Source organism: Buteo buteo, chromosome 21 (genome assembly GCF_964188355.1).
Source record: "Buteo buteo chromosome 21, bButBut1.hap1.1, whole genome shotgun sequence".
NCBI lineage: Eukaryota > Metazoa > Chordata > Aves > Accipitriformes > Accipitridae > Buteo > Buteo buteo.
Genome location: NC_134191.1, coordinates 8,682,897 through 8,703,075, shown reverse-complemented (window position 1 = coordinate 8,703,075; position 20,179 = coordinate 8,682,897). Strand labels below are relative to the sequence as shown.

At 45.4% G+C, this 20,179-nt stretch overlaps 2 protein-coding genes across 2 annotated transcripts in view; both read left to right on the top strand.

The window, feature by feature from the left end:
• The window catches only part of SYNPR (synaptoporin), a 112,241-nt gene extending 105,798 nt beyond the window's left edge, over positions 1–6,443 (top strand). The window contains exons 5-6 of the mRNA XM_075052549.1: positions 3,601–3,792; positions 4,545–6,443. Of these exons, the coding sequence (XP_074908650.1) occupies positions 3,601–3,792; positions 4,545–4,811 (459 nt within the window). The 3' untranslated portion in view covers positions 4,812–6,443. The remainder of the gene's footprint in view (positions 1–3,600; positions 3,793–4,544) is intronic.
• Positions 6,444–7,380: 937 nt separating this feature from the next.
• SNTN (sentan, cilia apical structure protein) lies at positions 7,381–16,198 on the top strand. The gene is made up of 5 exons (XM_075053101.1): positions 7,381–7,427; positions 12,849–12,983; positions 13,615–13,649; positions 14,412–14,551; positions 16,040–16,198. Exons 1-5 carry the CDS (start codon positions 7,381–7,383, stop codon positions 16,196–16,198), a joined length of 516 nt encoding a protein of 171 aa, XP_074909202.1.
• Positions 16,199–20,179: the final 3,981 nt, after the last annotated feature.

The window sequence follows — 20,179 nt, the reverse complement described above, 5'->3', positions numbered from 1 at the left end:
GCCAGCAGCTGCGGTTCAGCGAGGGAGGAGGGAGCGCGAGCGCGGCAGGGATGCCAGGCACCCTCCGGCGAGGCCAGAGCTGAGGTTTTGCATGTTTTCAAACATAACAGCCCAGGGCTGTCCTGCCAAACTTGGACCACGTTGGCCGGGAGGGAGAGCAGGGCACAGAGTGCGCGTGGGGACACGTGCGTTACGGTGCTGCGGGGGGTGCTGAAGCCACCGATCCGCTCGGAGCAGACGAAACTCGTCCCCTTTCCAAGTGGACAAGCAGCTTCTGCAGATGCTTTTGGCTGGGTGAGGTTACGCCGGGCACTGGGGGATCCGAAACTGTGCTCGGGAGACTTAAGTGACTGTAAGTGACTGCCCCCTCCACAGACAGGCATTTTGCAAAAGCCAGTAGCTTCATAGCAAGGAGAAACGTTACCATGAAAAGAAAAGGCATTCACAGTTCTGTTCTAAAACATATAATGTATAAAATTGTTCCAAGTAGGCTTTTTTGGCAAACTCAGTAATAGCAAGTTTCAACTTGAAAAAAGCAGCAAGAATTTTTTTTTCTTGTTACACATACTTCAGGCTCTTAAAAACTCCCTCCTTGGATATTCAGCATATTTTAAATCTTGTTTTCTGCTTTCTCCTACACTTTCCTATTTTGCCTCCTTCCCAAAGGCACCTGTAGGCAGACCAAAGTATCTCAGCTGAGATCTGAGAAAGAAACTTTGCAATTAGGAGTGTAGTGTAACTGTACAACAATACACACTGAAGAGATCTGTAGGCACCATTTCAAGAGAGCAACTACCAAAATTACTTTGTTCCAAAGGAAAAAAAAAACAACCACCCATGCTATGGGGATATTAAACATTCAAATGCAAGATTTGTTTTAGTATGCAGACACTCTGGCTTTAATTACCAAGGAGAAATTCCCCAGATAGACATTAAGCCACAGAACAGCTTAGCTTGAAATTCACTTTTATTTTCAGCATGTCATTATCTTGTAACTCTGTTCCACCAGAGCTGTGAAAATGTTCAGCCAGAAATCCAAACCCACTTGAAAACAAGAGAGGTTCAAGTTCCAGCCAAAGAGAAAGGTTAGCAAAGATTCAAAATAAATAGGAAGACGCAAGTTTGCTCTAGTCGTATATTTTGCTCCTGCACGGCGCAGAGGAGATGGAACAGATCTTCCAAGAGCCCAAGTCTGGTTATGTAGCCTTGGTGAGAGCACTTGCTGAAAAAATCCTGATGTTTCATTAGCCTTTCACTTCTGTCTTCTTGGCAAGCTGCTGGCGAACGGGCTGCATCGTTTCTTCTCCGAGTCCCACCGTCCGATCTTTCCCTTTTGGCTCAGTGTGTTTCTTGCAGCCAGCCAGACTTTACAGTTTTGGGGAGTTCCTGTATAAAAGGACCGATCCCAGCCCCCCCCAGGAGCAGGGACCCTTTCCCCAAGGCTCTGATCTGCTCTCAAACAGAGGAATTCGTGGCAGAGAGGGCAGGATCGGGCAGGGTTAGGCTTGGGTGGACACCCTGGTGCAGGGGAGCAGAGGACGTCAGCAGAAGCCTGGAGGATGGGGTGAGATGGAGAAGACAAGACCTGAGAAATAACATGAAATACATAGTCCCTTTAGGACCAACCAATTTTGGTCAGTTTGTCTCTGTTTTCTTCAAATTTCTACCTGCTGTTACGCATGTATTTTATTGCTATTGCCACCGCACTGATTGCAGAGTCTAAAAGTGTGGTGGCATTGAGAGAGAATTTCTTGTCATTTAAAAAATGTATTCCCCCAAACTCTGGTGTTTCCCCATCTATTGTGTCAATCGGAACCTATATGGGGGCTTGGCATCAAGGTAGATAACATGTCAAGCCTTATAGCAAATAAAGAGCATATCCCATCCATCGTAATCCACAGCTCAGTGAATATCTGGTGTTTCTACCAGCTGGAATTTTTAAGAAATGTTTGCATTTGAACTGTTGCCTCTAGGAGTTCGTTTCTCATTCAGTTACTGCTAGGACATATAAGATACAATAATTTCTTTTGCTGGAAATCTCCCTGAGAAGAAAAATTACTCTGGGCTATATGCCTCTGCCTACCCGGAGTCTCTTTGGGTGTTAAGATCGTTGTCAGCTCCTGGGCTTCACGCTCTTCAAGAGAGCCCATTTGGGCAGCACGAAGGGCGATCAGAGGAGCTCAAAGCTTGGTGGCAGACACAGGCCTGCAGAGAACAAATTGTGGCACTGTTAAAAGAGAAGGATGTGTCCTTTGGGAACGCATCCAAGCACAGTTAATTTAATCCCATCTGCGTGAGCGGAGAAATCCTTTGTTCATGGCTCACTTGTGCGGCGGGTTTATTGACTGGTGCCTCTTCCGTCGTGACGGGGGCTCGCGTCCTCCGTCCCTGCGGTGCCGCAGAGAGCTCCTTCCCCAAATGTCAGGTGTGCTCGTAGAAGGTGAGAATGATGTTTCCTAGGGATCACTTATTTCTTTGGATAGCGACCCAAAACGCTGTGTTCTTAATGAGTGTTTTCTCTTCCTTCCATGTACACCTTTACTTTGTAAGGGGGAAGGGGAAGGAGCCCCCATGGGAGGTGGGATATCAAGACGCAGCGATGCAGTTAGTGGTATGTTAGACTTTGGCACCTCTGCCATCTGTTGTGGGCTGACAGATGGGATGAAATATGACAGCAGAAAGGCTCTTCTGTTTTAGCAAGACACAAGAAAGCTTGAAAAATCACACCTCCTCCCTCCTTTCCCCCCAAACCCACACAACAACAGTGTCACTTGGCCACTTGTTCTGGCTAAGACAAGGAGAAGTTTATGCCTGTGTGTGCTCCTGAGAGTCTTTCGAGGGAAAAGTGAGCAGAGTGGTTCAGAGCAGAGCTGCTCGGAGGCGCTGGATCCCGGAGGGACCGCCACCCCTTCTCCCCTCTCTTCACATGGATGGCAATTAGGAGCAAATGCTTTACCAGGACAGAGAGGAGCTGAGGAGTCTCTGGGCTTGGCAAGTCTTGCTGTTTATTTGTTCGCTCGTGATAATTAGTGGCTGCACGGCTCATGCAGCAGGGACATTTGGCCTTACCTGTAGCTGGTGAGAAAACTCCTCATCTGGTAGCTGAGGATTAGCCAGTTTCAGGTTCTCCCTGAGATGCTGCCGCAGATGGAAACGCTTCGTGTTGGAAACCCACCCCAGCTGTCTGTAGGAGCACCCGGGGCGAAAGCCAGCCCTCAGGAGGGCCCAGCTCCTTTCCCGGCATCTATATTTTTTAATTGATCCCAATTCATCAGCCAGGTGCCGTGAACAGCCACGTTTCCAAGGCAGCTCAGCATCCTGGGTACTGGCCACACGCTTGTGGGAATCTGGCCTTGAGGTTGGAGATGCAAATGGCAGCTGAAGGGCTCTGGCCCATTAGGCACATCAAGAAATTAGCTGAAAATTAACTCCTGAAAATTAGCTCTGTAGGTGATGACAGTAATCGCAACCTTCCATGAAGTAACAAGCTCTTGTTTTTTCCCTCCTCTGATGCAAACTTTCAGTTTTCCGGTAATTTTTAATATTTTTTCTTCCTAATGGACACACCAGTATAATGCTTCTAACTAATTTGTCTTTTAGGATTTCATTGTGACAGTGGTCTTCTCATTCTTGTGGCTAGTGAGCTCATCTGCTTGGGCTAAAGGACTGTCAGATGTAAAGATTGCGACTGACCCAGACGAAGTGCTGTTACTGATGTCTGCCTGCAAACAGCAGTCCAACAAATGCTTGCCTGTTCGCAGCCCCGTTATGTCAAGCCTCAACACTTCGGTTGTAAGTGACTTTGATTATTCTTTTCGCCCTTACCTTGCAAACGTATTTTCATCTCTTTTACCCGTGTATTGACCTCCATCAGCGGGTGTAAACCAGTTAGCTGAAGTTATTTAATTGGAAGTACAGTCTTGCTGCGGGGCAAGGCAGAGCGTGACTCACGACGGCTATCTGCTGGGGAGCAGCAGCGGGGTGAACGTGCAGGGCTGGGACGGGGAGAAAGCAAAGTGGCTGTCCCAGTGCATTGGTTGGCCTGTCTGCTTTTAACCTGCTCGCTGCAATGCTTTTGAAAAGGGGTCTGTGCAGTCCTTTAGGAAGAAAAGGGTTTGCGCCTTACAGATTCCTTTAAAAATCCTCAAAAAACCAACATAAAATAGGTCTTCAGAACGTTTAAAAAAAAAAAAAGAAACCGACCAGGCCAGCTGACCAATTAGTATCTCTCTTTTTAATGATTTTCTTTCAATTTTATCTTTCCACAGTTTCTTTAAACTAGATTATGCATTCGAACAAAAAAGTTATTTTGGCCTAAAACCTCAACTTTTTTTGGAGACAAAAAGGAAAGCAAACACCTTGTGAGCTAAGGGAGGTGAATTTGGGAATTTGCTCCAAAGCTGAGAAAATTTTCCAGCAGGTTTGGGGAGAAGGATGGGCTGGGAGCCGCTTTGACTTTCCCAGGACCCTTCAGGGTCCGTAAGGTTAGGCTGGGCTGTGAGAGCGCGGCTGCCGGGTGACGAGCTCCTCTTCTCCCCCACTAGGTCTTTGGCTTCTTGAACTTTATCCTCTGGGCAGGCAACATTTGGTTTGTGTTTAAGGAGACGGGCTGGCATTCCTCGGGCCAGCGGCACCCTCCGGACACCATGGAGAAGCAGCCCAGCAGCTACAACCAAGGTGGCTACAACCAAGACAGCTACGGGCCGGCCGGTGGCTACAACCAGCCGGGCTCCTATGGCCAGGTGGGTGAATACGGCCAGTCCCAGAGCTACGGCCAGAGCGGGCCAACCTCCTTCGCTAATCAAATTTAGGGTTCACGCAGCACGAGCTCTTGCATCCCTCACATGTAGAGAGTTTAACACGTCTCAAGTTTCAGTGGTGCCAGATTTTTAAGGGTTTTACATAAATTAATACTACAACACGGTGTTCAGGGTCGATCGAAGATCTAAGCCTACCTCCTGAGGCAGATGGGAGGTGGCCGGTGGGCTGGAGTTGGCCTTTTTTTTTTCCCTGACTAGCCAGATACGGCGGATATGCTCATCGCAGGTGGTGACCTGGAGTCAGTGTTGTAGTATGTACTGTAGAGATAACTTTATGGTAGTTTTGTATGTGTCAAGATGGTAGAAGCATTTTGTAGCCTCAAGTCTGTAGTATTTAATATGCATAATATAATTGAATTTCCTTCTGCATTTTGGTGAAAAACGAAAGTGGTTTACTATTATTTCTACAGATTATTCTGTATATCCATGCATGTAACATTGCACCTAAATTTTCAAAACTGCCTGTCTGTGACTCTTCAGAGCATTTGTTTTGGTTATACCTTTTTGTTTCAGAAGACTTTACTATTATTTCAGTTAACCGAGTCATCCGTAATTTAGTGCATGGATAAGCAGTTTCATACTACCAAGTGTCTGGACTGTGTAAATGGAACTTCTCAACTTCTGCCACTACATTTTGTTAACTGTATGTTTAAAAGAAGTATGCATCTTTTATATATTTTGCAGAGTTGAATATATGGCTTACCCAAGTTCTGAATGCTTTGTAACTAAAATGTTTTTCCTTGAAATGGCATTCAGTAGTATATATGGTACCTGACCAATGTTTATTCCATTTAACTCAGCTAAGTATTCATTCTATAAATCACTATTTCTATGGATGTTTTGTGAATCTTTTAACGTGAGCTGTGGAGAATAAGGACCAAGTAACTGTGTTATATGTTTACAAAGGTATTTATTTAACTAAGATAACAGAGGTGCAGATATCAGTATACAAAACCATGTGAAAATCCCCAGTTGCTTGATACAGCAAAACATGAAACCTGCATGTATTGTTGTGACCTTACAAAGCATAAATATTCCTTTATACCCTCTTATAGTAAGAAAACCTTTCCATCCATGCTGTTTCAAGATTGTTCGATATCCCTCTGTTCTGTCACTGCTCTGAGCGCTAGCTTGGTGCTACCGGAGAATGTAACTGGATTGACCAAATAACCCAGGCTCGGAGGAACTCATCCGAAAATAGCCAGAGCCAGACTTGTAGCCCGTTCGGGTTTCTCCCTGGGAAATTCAGCCCTTCCTCACTACAGCATATGGGATGCATTGACACAAATGAAAGCCTGAAGCACAATATACTAATCAAAACTGATCATCTGCATTTCTAAATCAAAGTGTATCAGTATATAATCTTATTGTATGAGCTGTAATGTTGAAAGCATCTTAGCTTAAAACAGCTTAGTCTCTTCTATGATTGTTGTAACCAATTTATGGCTACTTGGTGGATGAATCTATATTGTGATATCTATTTGACCCTAATAAAGTTATTGCATACAATGCATGTTTTCAGAGTATGTTAATATTAAAATGTCACTGCAAAATAACTAAGATAACTATTAAAGATAAATAACTATTCCTGTGCTTGACCTTACTGGTCGTTCATACATAACAGTTAACAATAACAGTTATTCTTATTGTTTTCTAACACTTTTATGGGGATTGTTTTAATGTACAGTGGAGTACGACCCTTCTACAGACATTTGTCATTAAAGGTCAGTATCACAAGTTTAAAAAAAAAAAAAAATTAAAACTCTGCAATGTAATACCTGCCTGCCTCTTCACCTCTCTTTCTACCTGTCAGTAGGACTAGCCCAGTACTGTGCTAATTATCCCAGTTCTGTGGATTGCTGGAAAGCCATGTTTGAGCTGTAGAGAGGACAAACCAGAATATCTAAATGGCCTAGTACTCCAAATGGGAGCAGAATACTATTTTCTGGGTCAATGAAAAATTTTATTTTGGCTCTCAGTTCTTTTATTCCTTGCTTTTTTTAAGTTTGGAAAAAGTTAGATATAGGCAAGCCAGGAGAAAGTGAAATATGTGTGCGGCAAGGGATGGGGATGGGATGTATGCTCTTCATGCCCCCTTCCACATAGTCCAACTATTTTTTATTTTTTTTTCTGAAAAAAATCCACCATGTCTTAGTTGATCACGAATATCCCAGGTTGGTTTATCTAAGCCTCTCCACTAGAAATAGAGTTTTTTGTGTCAACTAGCTTTCTCTTCATGAACTTTTCCACCCAGACCAGCAGGGTCCAAACTTTTCTATCCAATGCTGAGGGTTAGAAACTTGAGTTTTGCTTAGGTTTATTCCTGCATTTCAAACAAGCTAAAATTCCTGTGTAACCATGTGAGCACAGGAACTGCAGCTTTCAAACCCTCAGGAGCTGGCACCCCAGGACAAAGGGCAACTTGAATACAAGATTGGGGACAGAATTAATTAAGACTTATTTTGTGTATTATGTGCGTAACTCCAAATCTAAGATTTTCTCATGAAGGGCAGAGCTGGTGGAAGAGTTGACAAAACTAGTGAAAGAGGCACATGTTTTCATGCAAGACTTGCCCTTTGCTTTACCCACTTGGCCAAATCTTCACAGGTATGTTAGCTCCTTGCTACCACGCAGGATAGTTGAGCTGGTTGTTGTTGTTTGGGAACTATAGTCTTCACTGTGAATTAGGAGGGATGAAAAATCTCTTTATCTATAGCTTCTCAGATTAATATAGATAGTATGGCAGCAGTAAAAGTGAAAACAAAAAGGATGCATGCACTTGCCTGTGTTATGTAAGAAAATGTTTCCTCTGGATTCGAGTCTTATCACATCCTTTGGCAATCATTGAGAAATTTGAAGTTGATTTGAACTGGGAATAGCGACTGTATAGCAAAGTGTTGAGCAGCAAGATGGAAAAGACTGTATTTGATGTTTTAAGACAAATAGCTAAGTAAACTCGAGCATCCTCTGTGAAACTGCTGCTGACAGACCGATTGCTTTCCTACTTCATCATTAGTGAGTATCTCTGCCAGTTAGTTAACTAACTAGGTCAGCCTGGGAAAAAACATGTTCCTTGATCTTCTGTGCTGTCCCTCCTGTTTTCCCATGTGTTTCTCTTTATAGCCCATTTCTCAGCTACCCAAGATGGGAGCGCATTTGCATTATGAAGTGTAGAGCTGTGGAGGAGAGGCAGGTACCTCCGTGAGTGTGGCGAGGGAGCACAGGACTTTCTCTCCAGGTGCCTCAGAGGCCAAGGAAGAGGTGTGCTTGCGTGCTGGTTGAGGGTTTCCCCATTGCTCTTGACCGGGGAGGGGATGCACTTTGCAAAGCTGTAGCATCATACGCTCCACAGCAATGTGCTGGAGAGGGCAGGGAGCGAGATTCTGGGTACCCAGTGGCTCTGCTTTGCTCCCTGACCAGCACATTGAGGAAACAAGGATGAATTTAGATGCAAATCCAGCCCACAGGGCTGTGGCCTTACTTGACAGGGTATTTTTTTATTGTGCGATCCTTTCCCAATGACTGATCAAATCTCCTTCACCATGGCCTGTCGAGCAGCCCGTAACAGCCTCGATGATGGCCAGGACTTGGAGAAAGTTCGTGCTCCTGTTGCATGAATGCATATTGCAATTGCCTGACCTGATTAGGTTAATTATTCCCAATCTGTATATGCTCTCAATCTGAACGAGCAATTCAGGCTCTAGCCCTGAATTATTCTTGGCTGAAACTCTGATGTACTGATGAAAGAGGCAGTTGCATGCAACACACATTGCGCCTGTCTATAGTCTGCTCCTGACAATATCTCCAGAGTTTCACAGTTAATATTACAGGCAGACAAAGAACTACTGAGTAAAAACTGCCACGTATTGTTTCATGCCCTTCTGAAAAAGTTCTTCTCATATTATGCCATACCATGTGATAAGCTTTCAGTCCTCTGTCTACTAGTTTTAAGCCAGATTTGAGTCAAAACCTTTGTATATGTGAACGGATGGGCTACTTAGCTTATGCTTTCCCTGACTTAACTATTCTTTTTCAGGATTTCGTTTTATTGGCTCCTTCTACTAAACCCAAGAGCTTTTCCTCCTGGAATTTTCTAACAGCAGCGATAATCTGTATTTTAGTATTAATATCTGGTCCCATCATTTGTCAATGCCATGCATCCTTAGAATGAAGATCTTAGCATTTTGATATGAGATTTTAATAGTTCAGTGGGGAGGCATCCCATTTGTTGCATTTAGCTACCAGTTTCTTTTCTTACATTTTTATTGTTGTGTCCTCCTTTAGTAAGATTTTAGGGTTTTATTAATATAGTTGCCTTTTTAAAGTCTAGATGTCCTATAATAAAACATTTCTCAGAGGAAAAATTATTTGGTAATAGGATTTTCAGGCATCCTTCTGGAAATGAATACCATACCAAAAACATTGGGCTCATCCCTTATCCATTAGATTGTCAAAGGAACTGGGGGAGCTGGCTGCCTGCACGCAGGGGACCCCCACAGCCACTCTGCTCCTTGACAGCCCCGGTACGAGGCTTGAGCATATTTTGGCCAAACCGCCGTACCACCTCTGAAAAATGCCTGGACGTGAGATGACAAACAGTGTTTCCCTGCAGACAGACCAGTTCTAATAGCTTTTCTTAAATGACATTTCACTTGCTCTGTCTCAGCATGGGATTCATAAATATTTTAATCATTTGTGACCCCAGAGCTAAATTCCAGGCAGAGCTGGGTTATCTCCCGCATGTGCGGTAGGGGAGACGGGCTCTCCCCCTCACCCGGACCCCTGCACCCAGCGTGCCCCACGGGCAGCGTACTGCATTGCCCGGGGGAACGCGGGTCGCAGCTTAATCATGGGGCACCAGTCAGCAAACTGCACCCAGCCCGACCGATGCAGATAAATACTGGTGTGGATTTCACCCTCGAGTGAAATCAAATTGACTATGAGGAGGTATTTTTTGTAAATGGTGGTGGTCAAGAGGCAAATGTTCCTGGGACACGGAGAACATCACTTACGCCATCCCAGCACAGATGGAAGCAGCAGCAGCGCGTACCCCAAAAGGCGTGGTGATGGAGAAACAAATGAGTAGGAAACACTCACTCTGTGATTTTATTTATCCTCTGCTTTTCCCCACCTCCTGGAATAAATGCAGGGGTTCAGGTTTCGGGATGCTTCACAATATGTTTGCATGGATAAACCAGCTACCGGTGAGCAGGAGCCGGTTCAGGTCTGTGACCAGAGGGGTACAGTGACCGTTCGCTAACTTACATTTGTGCAAAGCAGACTGCTCGTTGCAGCAGCACGGCTATCGATCCCTTGAGCTGGTTAAATCCCCCATTAACCTGCGCTGGGTTGTGTCTCCTCTTTGCGTGCCACCGTGCAGGAGAGGAGGAGAAGGTCCGTCTCCAGCGGGGCTGAGCCCGCTTGCCCGTGGGGACACCACGGGTTGTGGCTGGTGTGGAGAGACCAACCACCGTGAGCACATTAGACCTGCTGCTTCTGCTAGCTTTTCCCACATTAAGTAATTGATTTCAAAGGGATGGAGCAAGAAAAAAATAGTATTAGGCTGTGGCAGCCAGTACTGCTTTGGGCTAAGATGGAGTGGAGGGCTTCTCAGTCTCGGCTCTTTGGAAAAAAATAGATGTATCATGTAAGATCAAAATGACCATATTCCGGTCACAAAGAAATCGAGCTATTACCTCCCTGGGTGCAAGTTAGCAGCACTTCTCCCGCAGCTGCTGAAGGGTTTGCTAAAGAAATGAAGTCTGAGTGGCTAACGGTGTGAATGCATCTTCTATTTTAGGTGTTCCCTTGTGCCTCTGTCCCTCTGCTCTGCCTGCCTGCGCGGGCATGCCCACGCCTGCCCCTGCCGAGTGTTGTAGGTCATCTCTAAGGGAGCCGGGGCTCCGTCACACACAACTGTTTCGCAATGCGAGTCTTCTTGAATTGCAGAAAGTACTTAAAAAAGGATGGGAAAACTCTGGGAAAATACCAAAAGTGAAGTAGAGATTGCGGCTTTTTGCAGTAGCAATTATTTTAAGTGAACTGCCTGTAAAGATTTTGCAGTTTTCAGTGTCGTTGGGTTGCATATTTTGTGCAGACAATATTGTTAAGATGTGAAAAATGCTAAAAATTGACCGATGAAAGCACCTGGACCTTTCAAACATAAATAGTGTGTATCAAAATAGCTACAGAGCAGATGGCCTGGCTCCCTGCACACCTTGCTGACCAGAATACTCCAGTAACACACACAGCCAAAATCTTGCTGTCTTCAAAGCTGATCATCTGCAAAGGCAAGGGTTATCCTCATGCTACCCATTATCTGTTAGGCACTAACGCTCCTGCATACGCTAATTAGTATATCCTAGAGGGATAATGTATCCCAGGCTTGCTTGAACTTGTTAATACCCCAGCAAAGCAAATCACCTGCTCTAGAGCTCAGGCACTCAGAAGTCGGTTAGGTGAAAAAACCTGCGAGCTGAAGTCTGATCTACGGTGGAAAGAGCCCAAAACACAGAGGGCTGGGTTTGCCAGCCAGCTCACAGCACTGCCTGTAGCTGATAAACAGGCAACAGAGTCTGTTTCTCACTCTCATTTTTACCTTGGATGCTAAGACCAAACATTACCATTCTGCGGATTAACGGGGATGTAAGGCTTTTCATGCCTTGTTGTATGGTTCAACAGATGTGAAAGGGAATTATCACTTCAACATGATATCAAGACTTTTTTTTTTTTAGCTGATGGCAGATTACTAAGCCTGAATTCTTGTTTAATTTTAGTGTGTTAATTGATGGGATAATGAGCATTGATTATATGTGTTTTGGCTGCGTCATTGCAATTACAGGCTCTGTTTTATTCATGAGCCAGTCCTAAAGAACGCACTAGAGATCTAAGACAGCTTAAACCTCTCAGAAAAAGGCTCTGAATTGTTTGAGTAATGACACTCTTAGATGGAAAATTAAAGGTTCTCTTTTCCCATGCTTTTTAAGATAATTAAAATCCAGGAACAGTAAGGTGGTGAACATCCTTATTCATTAGCCTTCAGTAATTTAGCTTCTTCTAAATGAGGAAAACATTTTAATTCTCTAGGCCATCTGTTGCAGTCTCCTTTGCGTGTCCTGTTACATAAAGTCTCATCCTGGGTAGTTTTAACATCAGTATTGTATCCTTTCACCAGGAATGATGAATAGGATGAGGTAGTTGAAGTCACTACCTCTTAACAGACCACCCTGGGATTAAAAAGGCTGCTTGGTCTTTTAGGTCAAAGTTATCCTGTCTAGACACCTCCAGGCAAAGGATCCGCAGAAAGGAGACCATGCGCAGAGATAGGCAGCGTGACAAGCTGTGTGTTTTCTAATAGCGCTATCCATGCCAATAAATAACAAAGTTCATCGGAGCCCTTCCAGTTCCTCTAATGTGCGACTGCTCTGCCATATGGCTCCGTGCTGCTTTTGGAAGCAGGCGGTATCCGTTCGGGTAGAAACCAAAGCAGAGGCTCCATGCTGGATGCTGCTTTGCAGGCAGTTGGGAGGAAGAACAGATCTCCTCTTTGTGCTGCGCTGGGGGAATAAATATTAGAGCAGGAACGTGCTCACCTAGGATAAATGCTGGGTCAGGAACTGGGAAACGCTCGGTTTCTTACTCTGTCTATAGGAACAACTCACTTTGCAGCTTGGGGCAAGTTACATTAGCCCACGCTAGAAACGTTTCCTATTAAAATGATAATGTGTATAGCTGAATGGATTCGGCGTCTTAGTTATTCCTGATGCAAAGTTACATCCCTACAGATCTAAGAGGATTCAGGCTCCATCAGTTTGGTTTCCTTCTGTCAAATTCTCACATAAAATAAAAGCCATGCTACTTGCCAACCCAGCAGCACTGCCTTACAGGCTCTGCTTTAGACTGATGTATTTAGCCGGCTCTGTGATCACCAGGTAGCGTTTACATTATTGATAGGGCACGGCTGCACGCAGGCTGCTTTCACAGGGCAGAGCTTGAATTCACCTGTTTGCTGTTACTCGAGTTGCTTAGAGATCACAAACACCCCGGCCTCGAGATGTGTGGCTGCAGAGCAAGCGTTCCCAGCACGAAGCAGTACTCGGTCAATCAGCCGGCTCCTGCTTCCACCAAAAAAAGCCCTTCAGCTGCAGCAGGCATGCCCAAGCGGTAAGTCATCACTTTGGTCTTTGCATCTCTGGTGATCTGCCATTTGTCTTGAAATTCATTATCTGGATGTGTTTGTCTCTATCACAAGCAGACTGTTCCGCTGTGTGTTGGCTGCTCCGTAATTAGTTTCCAGCACTTTAGCAAAAGTGAGCAGACTTTAAGTTTAATAGAAAGCAGGGAGGTGCTTCTGACAGATGTGAGTCCTGCTGGAAATAAAAGCTATGTGCCTGCTCCAAACTGGGAGCACTGGTGAGTGGGGGAAAACAGACCCCTCTGCACTTCCGTGGGGATGGGCTTAAAACTGAGAAACTTCCTGGAGCTCTTTCATGTTCTGGAGAAATTACTTGAAGGATGTTGCAATGCCCCTCTCTTAAAGTTATTTAATAAGCACCTTTAATAACAACTCCAGGCTAGTTGCTTCGGTGAAGAATTAGGAGCTGTGTGATGTTGTGTGCTGCTTGTAAAGGCCATTTTCCTTTCCATTGTGAAGGAAAGCCAGTCTCTCTTGGGAAACCCTTAGTTCCTGGGGATTAAATGAAACAGAAATGAGCAAGCTCACTCATGGAGAAAGGATATACACACACACAATTCACCAGGTGATAACTGTGCCTCTCTTCTCTCTCACTACCAGCATACCTATAGCCAAGCAGCTGGCATCAATAAAAGGTAAGGAGACCCATTCGTTGCCCCTTGGGGGTTCAGATTTTCCAAGGCCACAGCCCAAGTGCAGTAAGTGCTGGTGATTTAGCAGAGCTGCGGAGGCTACGTAGACCCTCGGCCAATGCAAGACGGGAAAGTCTCCTGGGTTCCCATGTAATGTGCTCCTGCATTGACCTGTGTCTCCTCTTCTGCCTGCCTTCCCGTTAAAAATCACAGCCCAGATCATCTGTGGTACTTGACGCTAACTGAGGACTGTGAGGATGCGACTCAGGAGTGAGGGGAATGAATCCAGCCCAAATCCCAAGTGTACCGTAAGGCTGAAGTGCAGAGCTGATGCTCAGACACGGGCATTTCTGTTCAGCCAGCCTTCCCAAATGGGCCGTGTTTTCCCCGGTACAGGATCCTGGGAGTCCAAACGCACCCAGGAGATGGCCAGCATGGCCTGTCCCCGTGACCTGGCAGGTCCTTGCTGGATGCCCGGGGTGGGGATAGACCAGATGGGTCTCACGCGTCACCCTGCGTTACTGCCCCAGCTCCGATGGAAAGCTTCCTTTCGGGCTGTGTTTCCGTGGGACGTGAGGCATGTTGCTGGCCCACTCCAAATAAAATCTGGGCCAGGTCCTCTGTGGGTATAAACAGTTTCAGTCTCATTAACTTTAATGAAACTACATAGATTTCCACCCACTCAGGATAGTTCTGACAGGTTCCTTTCAATTATATCTCAAATGCCACTTTTTCTGATAGGCTGATCACTTTTCTCCCCCCCAGCTCTAGGAAAAGGCTCAGACCTTGAAAAAGCTTTTGCTACGGTGGCTTTGGTGTATAACAACTCTGCTGACCCCGAGGGCAAGCTCAGCAAAGCTGAAACCAAAAGCTTGCTGCAAACCCAGTTTGGGGGTTTCATACAGGTGAGGGGGTTTGGGTGAGTGGGTGGCACTGGGCTGGCACTGGCCAAGCGCTTTGGGTGCAGGAATGGCACCTTGGGCTCTGTCCTGCAGCTGGGCAGGCATCAGTCTGTGGGGTAATCCTAAGTGAGACTTTAATGATTTGGTACAAACATCTTCAGTGAATTAGTTGCTTTATGTCGAGCCTGTGTCTAACACAGGGCTAGAGGGGGGACAGCAATAAACCATGGTTGACGTGCCTGCTTGCATTTTTTTTAAAGAAAATAGGGCAATTGCAATCAAAAAAAAAAAAAATCCCAAAGAAAAAAACCCCTCAGACATTGACAAGAGACTGTATTTATGAAGAGAACAAACCCACCACATTTAACAAGGCATTTGGTAGTTTGCCAGAGCACTGGCCCAGTACGAGGAGAGCCAGCCCTGTGCCACAGAGCTGTGTGTGCTGTGGTCACTGGTGGGGCTGCTGGGAGAAAGGGAGCAGAAAGCACCTCTCCGTCGGTCACCCACCCGGGGTGTCAGTGGCAGCCGGGTATAGTGAAAACAGTTGTATTGGCACTTGTGGCTGTAAACTTCTTGCAGATTTTTTTTTTCCCCCTCCTAAATAAAAAAAAACCAAACAATTTTTTATCAAGTGGTAGGAAAAACTATGTAGGACTAGTAAAAAGAGCTCAACGAAGTTCATGAGAGAGATGTTTGGGAATAAATACATTCTTGATGATACCTTTGCTTCCAAGAATAACAAAATCACATGACTGGTTGGGGAGGGGGAATTGGTACCAAATTAGACACTAGGCACCTTATGGAAAAGGACTTGAAAATACCAATGGCCAATCAAATTTGGAATCATGAGATGTTTTGAAGATTATTAAGCTAAAAAAATATCCTGGAACTTTTTTTTTTATAAGGAAGTATGAATAAGAGATGTGATACATAATTTTAATAATCCCTTCCATTCCAACAGTAATGTCCAATAGGACAGAGAATAGCAGCTACTGAAGTTATATCTGTAAAATCAACAGTTTCTGAGAGCTTCACAGTATATTTGAGGACCTGCCTTGAATATTAAGTTTAGGAGGGTGGATTGGTTGGTTGTTTCCTCTCCCCAGTTTTACCAAGAAACAGGACTCCATTTTTTTCCAGCAGTTACCAGCTACATCATCATCATCACTGCCAGATTTTCAGTCATGATTAGGTGTCTTTTAAAAGACGTATTCTGGATTCAGGTGGAAACTTTGGGGACTGGCTGCTCTCCTGTCTGGTTGCAATAATATTTCTGTTTGAGTTTCTTGGAATACCTTTAGAAAAATGAATATGAATGTGGACATAAAAACCTGAATGGGAAGATAGAAAAATACATTAATTTTTACATAGGTGTCTTTCTTTCTTTCTTTCTTTCTTTCTTTCTTTTTTAAATGATGCAATAAAAAAGGAACTTCATGCTTAATATTTTTTTTTCTTTTTTTTTTTTTTCCCATTTAAAATTCTCCATAGGGCCAAGAAAAGAAACCAAAATACCAGGAAATAATTTCTGCCCTGGATGAGGAGTCAGAGAACAAAATTGATTTTGAAGATTTCATGATCTTGTTAGTCAGTCTCACTCTAATGTCTGACCTGCTGCAGGAGATCAAAAATGTGAAAACCACAAAATGATCAGTGCTTTAAAAGAAGAAATGGCTTGGCACTTTATAAGGAAAGCAGGAGTGAACCACACAGAGAAAACACCGAGTGACTGGATACCCTGTGCTGGTTCCTTTTAAATGGAATAAAGCCTTGTCCAAACCTGGCTGAACTCACTCCTCTGTAGAAACGGTCCGGGGAGTGAAGTGTTGGTGCTCCGGTGTAGGTGTCCGCTATGTACGTGCTTTGGGAGGGTGTGCTGACTGGCTCCCAGTGGGTCCCGACACCAGTTAGCAGCTGGGTGCAGCCCCCAGCCCAGCTTAACGGCAGGGAAAGGCAGCCCGTGCTCTCCCAGGGCTCCCTGCACCATTGCGGGGAGATGATGGGGAGACCGCCGCAAAAATGTGCGGCCCCATCTTCCTTCGGGGCAGCAACGTGCACGGCATGGCCGGTCAGCTCCCCAGGGCTTTCCCAGTTACCCCAGGGGGCTTCAACCCTGAGCAGAGCGATACCAGGGATGGGTTTCACAATTGGCAGCGACCACAAAGTCTGTTGCAGCCTTCAGTAAACATTTACTTTAGTCTGCACGGTTTCCAACCCACCGTTAACTCTTCTGAAAGGAGCATTTATTTATTTTTATTTCCTCCTCCAGCTGAACTCTTAATTGAGTGATGGCTATGGAAGGAATTTCAAGTCCAGCATTTGCAGTGCATCTTTGGCAGTGCTGTGCTTGTGTGACCAAAGGGATGACTTAGTTAAGCGTGTCTGTCAGCTGAGTCTGTTGCTTCATGAAACTGTGAAGAGGAGAAACCAGATAAACTAAGAGGTGGTCCAGACTAGGGATGGTGGGGAAAAAGGATGGCCAGTAAAGTGTTTGTATTGGAGCTGAGTGATATTGGCTACCCAGCCATGGGCTTGGTTAGGGCCAGAGCCTCAGTATCAAATGCTTATCATCCTAATCTTTCGTTTGATTCCTACCTATAAGGTCCTGGCTGAGAGCCAACGTTTAGCCCACTGTGACATCCCTTTGGGCCACAAAAAGCAGCGTCACACCCCAGGACCAGAATATCCTCTGTAAAAATTTAACAAGGCTCTACTGAGACAGTTAAGATGAGTGAGCCAGCAAAACATTGCAACCCTTTTCATTTTCTCTTCTTCCTTGCCTGGAAAGGAGAAGACAAGAATGATTTAGCTTTGGTGCATAATTTTTTAAACAGAAAGGGATCAAAACCTTTGGTATTAAAAGAGGGAAATTAATGCCAGCTGAGTAACAAGATCTAACTCCTTGACATGAAAGGGCTCTTAGTGTTTCCAGAAGCTAAGAGGATGTTTTTTAATGGATTTTGGTGGAAAGGAAAGACACATTGCAGTAGGAGGCCGGCAGCCAGTTGTTTTAAGAGGGAAGGTCTGTATCTTTATGCGGTATGGGATGGAGCTGAAAGAAGAAAAGCAAATGGACGCGGTGGGGTTTGAAATGAAGCTCAGCAGGTAAGGTGCTGCTCTGTGGGGCTTGAACCTCAGCCAGGACATGCCCTGGCCTGGAGGCTAAATGTTCACAAATGGTCTTCTACAAAAACCCCCCTCGTATTAGGCAAATCCCTTGCTCTGATGGTGGGTTGCAAGAACAGGCAGTACCAAACGTGCACCAAGAAGTGACAAAACCCGCAAGCAGCCGTTTCTGTCCGTTTGCTTGCTCATGGAGATGTCCCTCCCGTACACCTCCCACTGAGGGACCGGTGGCCCCGTGCTGCGAGGATGACTGCCCCCGTGGGGCACACGTCAAATCTCCCAGAGATGGGCTATGGGAGCACAGAGATGGATGAGGAGGGCAAACCTCTCCTGGAGACCGTCCCTTCTGTGTTCTCTGAGGAAGCCGACCTTGACCAAGCATGCCAGATCAAAAGGAGGACTTAATCTGGTAGCCTCATCCATGCAGGTAGCACAGCTTCATATTGATAATGTGTCCCTAGTGTTGCTCAGTCTCTTCCCCCATCCCCTTGGGTTTTGGCCAGGTGGAAGATCTGTGAAAGTTTAAAATATTAGCTGATGCTCCTTTTCTGGGCTAGAAAGATGGATTGAATGTGATAGTCCCTAGAAGGCTTTCCCATTACTAAAGCAAAGAAAACACAGCACAGCCCTGAAAAGCTTGTTTGGGAGCCACTGGTGACTCTGAAAGCATAAATTTCCTAATATCCCTCTGTTACAACAAAAAGTCAAAAGGAACAATATTGTGAAGCCAATTAAGAAAGAGCTGTTTGAAATTCCTAAGGCACTAACACAGTTTCTGTTATTGCTGAAATGTTTCTTAATCTTGCATGACTTGAATTAATGACTTAAGAGCCTTTTATCAGATCAATTCACTCTGTCATCTCATCCTGTGCAAAGCCTTTTTATTCTAATGCAGTGTGTTGTGAGCTAGCATCCTGAGTCCCGGGCTTCAATCAAAAGCCTCTTCTGCTAAGCACAGCGAAAATCCAAAGTAAGAAGCAATTCCTGAACAACTCAATAGCAAAGATATTCAAATGGTAGGGAAGGAATCAGAGGCACAGAAAAACCAAGTGCCTTGCTAAGTGCATGTAGCAGAGCTGGAACTGGATGCCAGTCTACACTGAGCTTCTTGCACAGAAGACCGTGGCTTTCCACGAGGCACTGTGATAGTTTCTGCAAGAGTTTCTGAACAAAGTGAATGGGGTGTGCAAGGCTTGAACTGCATCAGCCCTTGAAAGTCCCGCCTGATGCTCAAAAGCAGAAGGACGCACTTGGAAGAGCCCCAGCATCTTCTTATAGTTAGGAGTAGGCAGAAGTTTGCAGCTCGGCTGTGGAAGATGCTCTTTTATTAGCTCAGACTATTTGTGGCTGCCCTGAGCACTCTCAGCTAACGGCTTTGAAGCTGATCTGGCGTAGACAGCATGTCTGGCTGCATCCTCGGGGAGCTGGCTAAAAGCTTGCTTAAAAGGCTACTGTTGTGCTTTATTTTGTTCCTAGCTTGCTCCTATTGGAAGCGATGGGAGTTCATCATCGATTTCTCATAGCAGAGCCCACGCAAGTGCTAAGGAGTTGAGCAGGCAGCTAAATTAATGAAATCTGCAGGCTCCTCTCCCTCAGCAACTGTGAACATCGTATCAGGATCTGATACCCCCCTAGAAGTGAAGGCAGCATGAAGAGCAGCTAGTCTAAACCTGACCTCTGTGGGCTTGGAGTTGGGTTGGGATTTGTGCAGCTACGCCATCCAGGTGTAAATAGCCACCCTGGGAGGCTCTGCAGGCTTGGGATCGAAGTTCAAAGTTCTGTTCTGAAAAGTCTGAGTCATCTCTGCAGTTACGTGAGGTTTCAGATGACTGCCAGAGGAGAAATGGGGGTCAGGGAGAGCTTCAGCCTCAGATCTTCAGCTTACATTTCCAAATATCAGCTCAGGAAGGCAGGTTCACTCTCATACTTTAATTAGAACACCCCATGACTTCTTACTTCCTATCTGGCCTTAACTCTGTGGCCTGCTGGACTTGGAAGGTTTTGAAAATCTGGCTTTAGTCTAATCTCTAAGGTGCTCTCCCAGATCGCAGGGAAGCTCTCGTATCCAGTCCACTGACTTTCAGAGGGTGAATCGCAGCAGTTTTGCATGTTGAGCTTTCTGCCGGGAGCCTAGGGCCGCATGCACTGTGCGTGCAACTTTGCATAAATCTTTCAGGAAAGAGAAATACGCTCCCCAACTGTCTCACTGTTGTTGCACCTTCAGTAAGACCTCCTGTCCGGGGCACTGGAGCCTGGATGCTGAGGAAACCTTGCAGTCCGAGAGACATTTTGCCCATCTCCTCCTCCCTCAAAGTAAGTGTTGTGTTACTTTTTCACGTAAAATAAAACTCGCCTTGGTTGCACACACTTTGCGTGTGTGTGCGTGATGCACACCCCCACCTGGGTACTTCCATGTGTCGTGGCCCATGAAAGCTTCTCGGCAGCTGCTGGTTATTGCAGCAGGTCACTTGGCAGGGAGAGGTAGAGGTTTGCATCATAGCCCAC

Bases quoted from the DNA above. Each gene is read 5' to 3' on its own strand.
- SNTN (XM_075053101.1), top strand. From the start codon at position 7,381: ATGCAAGACTTGCCCTTTGCTTTACCCACTTGGCCAAATCTTCACAG. The intron at 7,428-12,848 runs GTATGTTAGCTC...CGAGTTGCTTAG, and splicing joins ACTTGGCCAAATCTTCACAG to AGATCACAAACACCCCGGCC. The intron at 12,984-13,614 runs GTAAGTCATCAC...TCTCACTACCAG, and splicing joins GCAGCAGGCATGCCCAAGCG to CATACCTATAGCCAAGCAGC.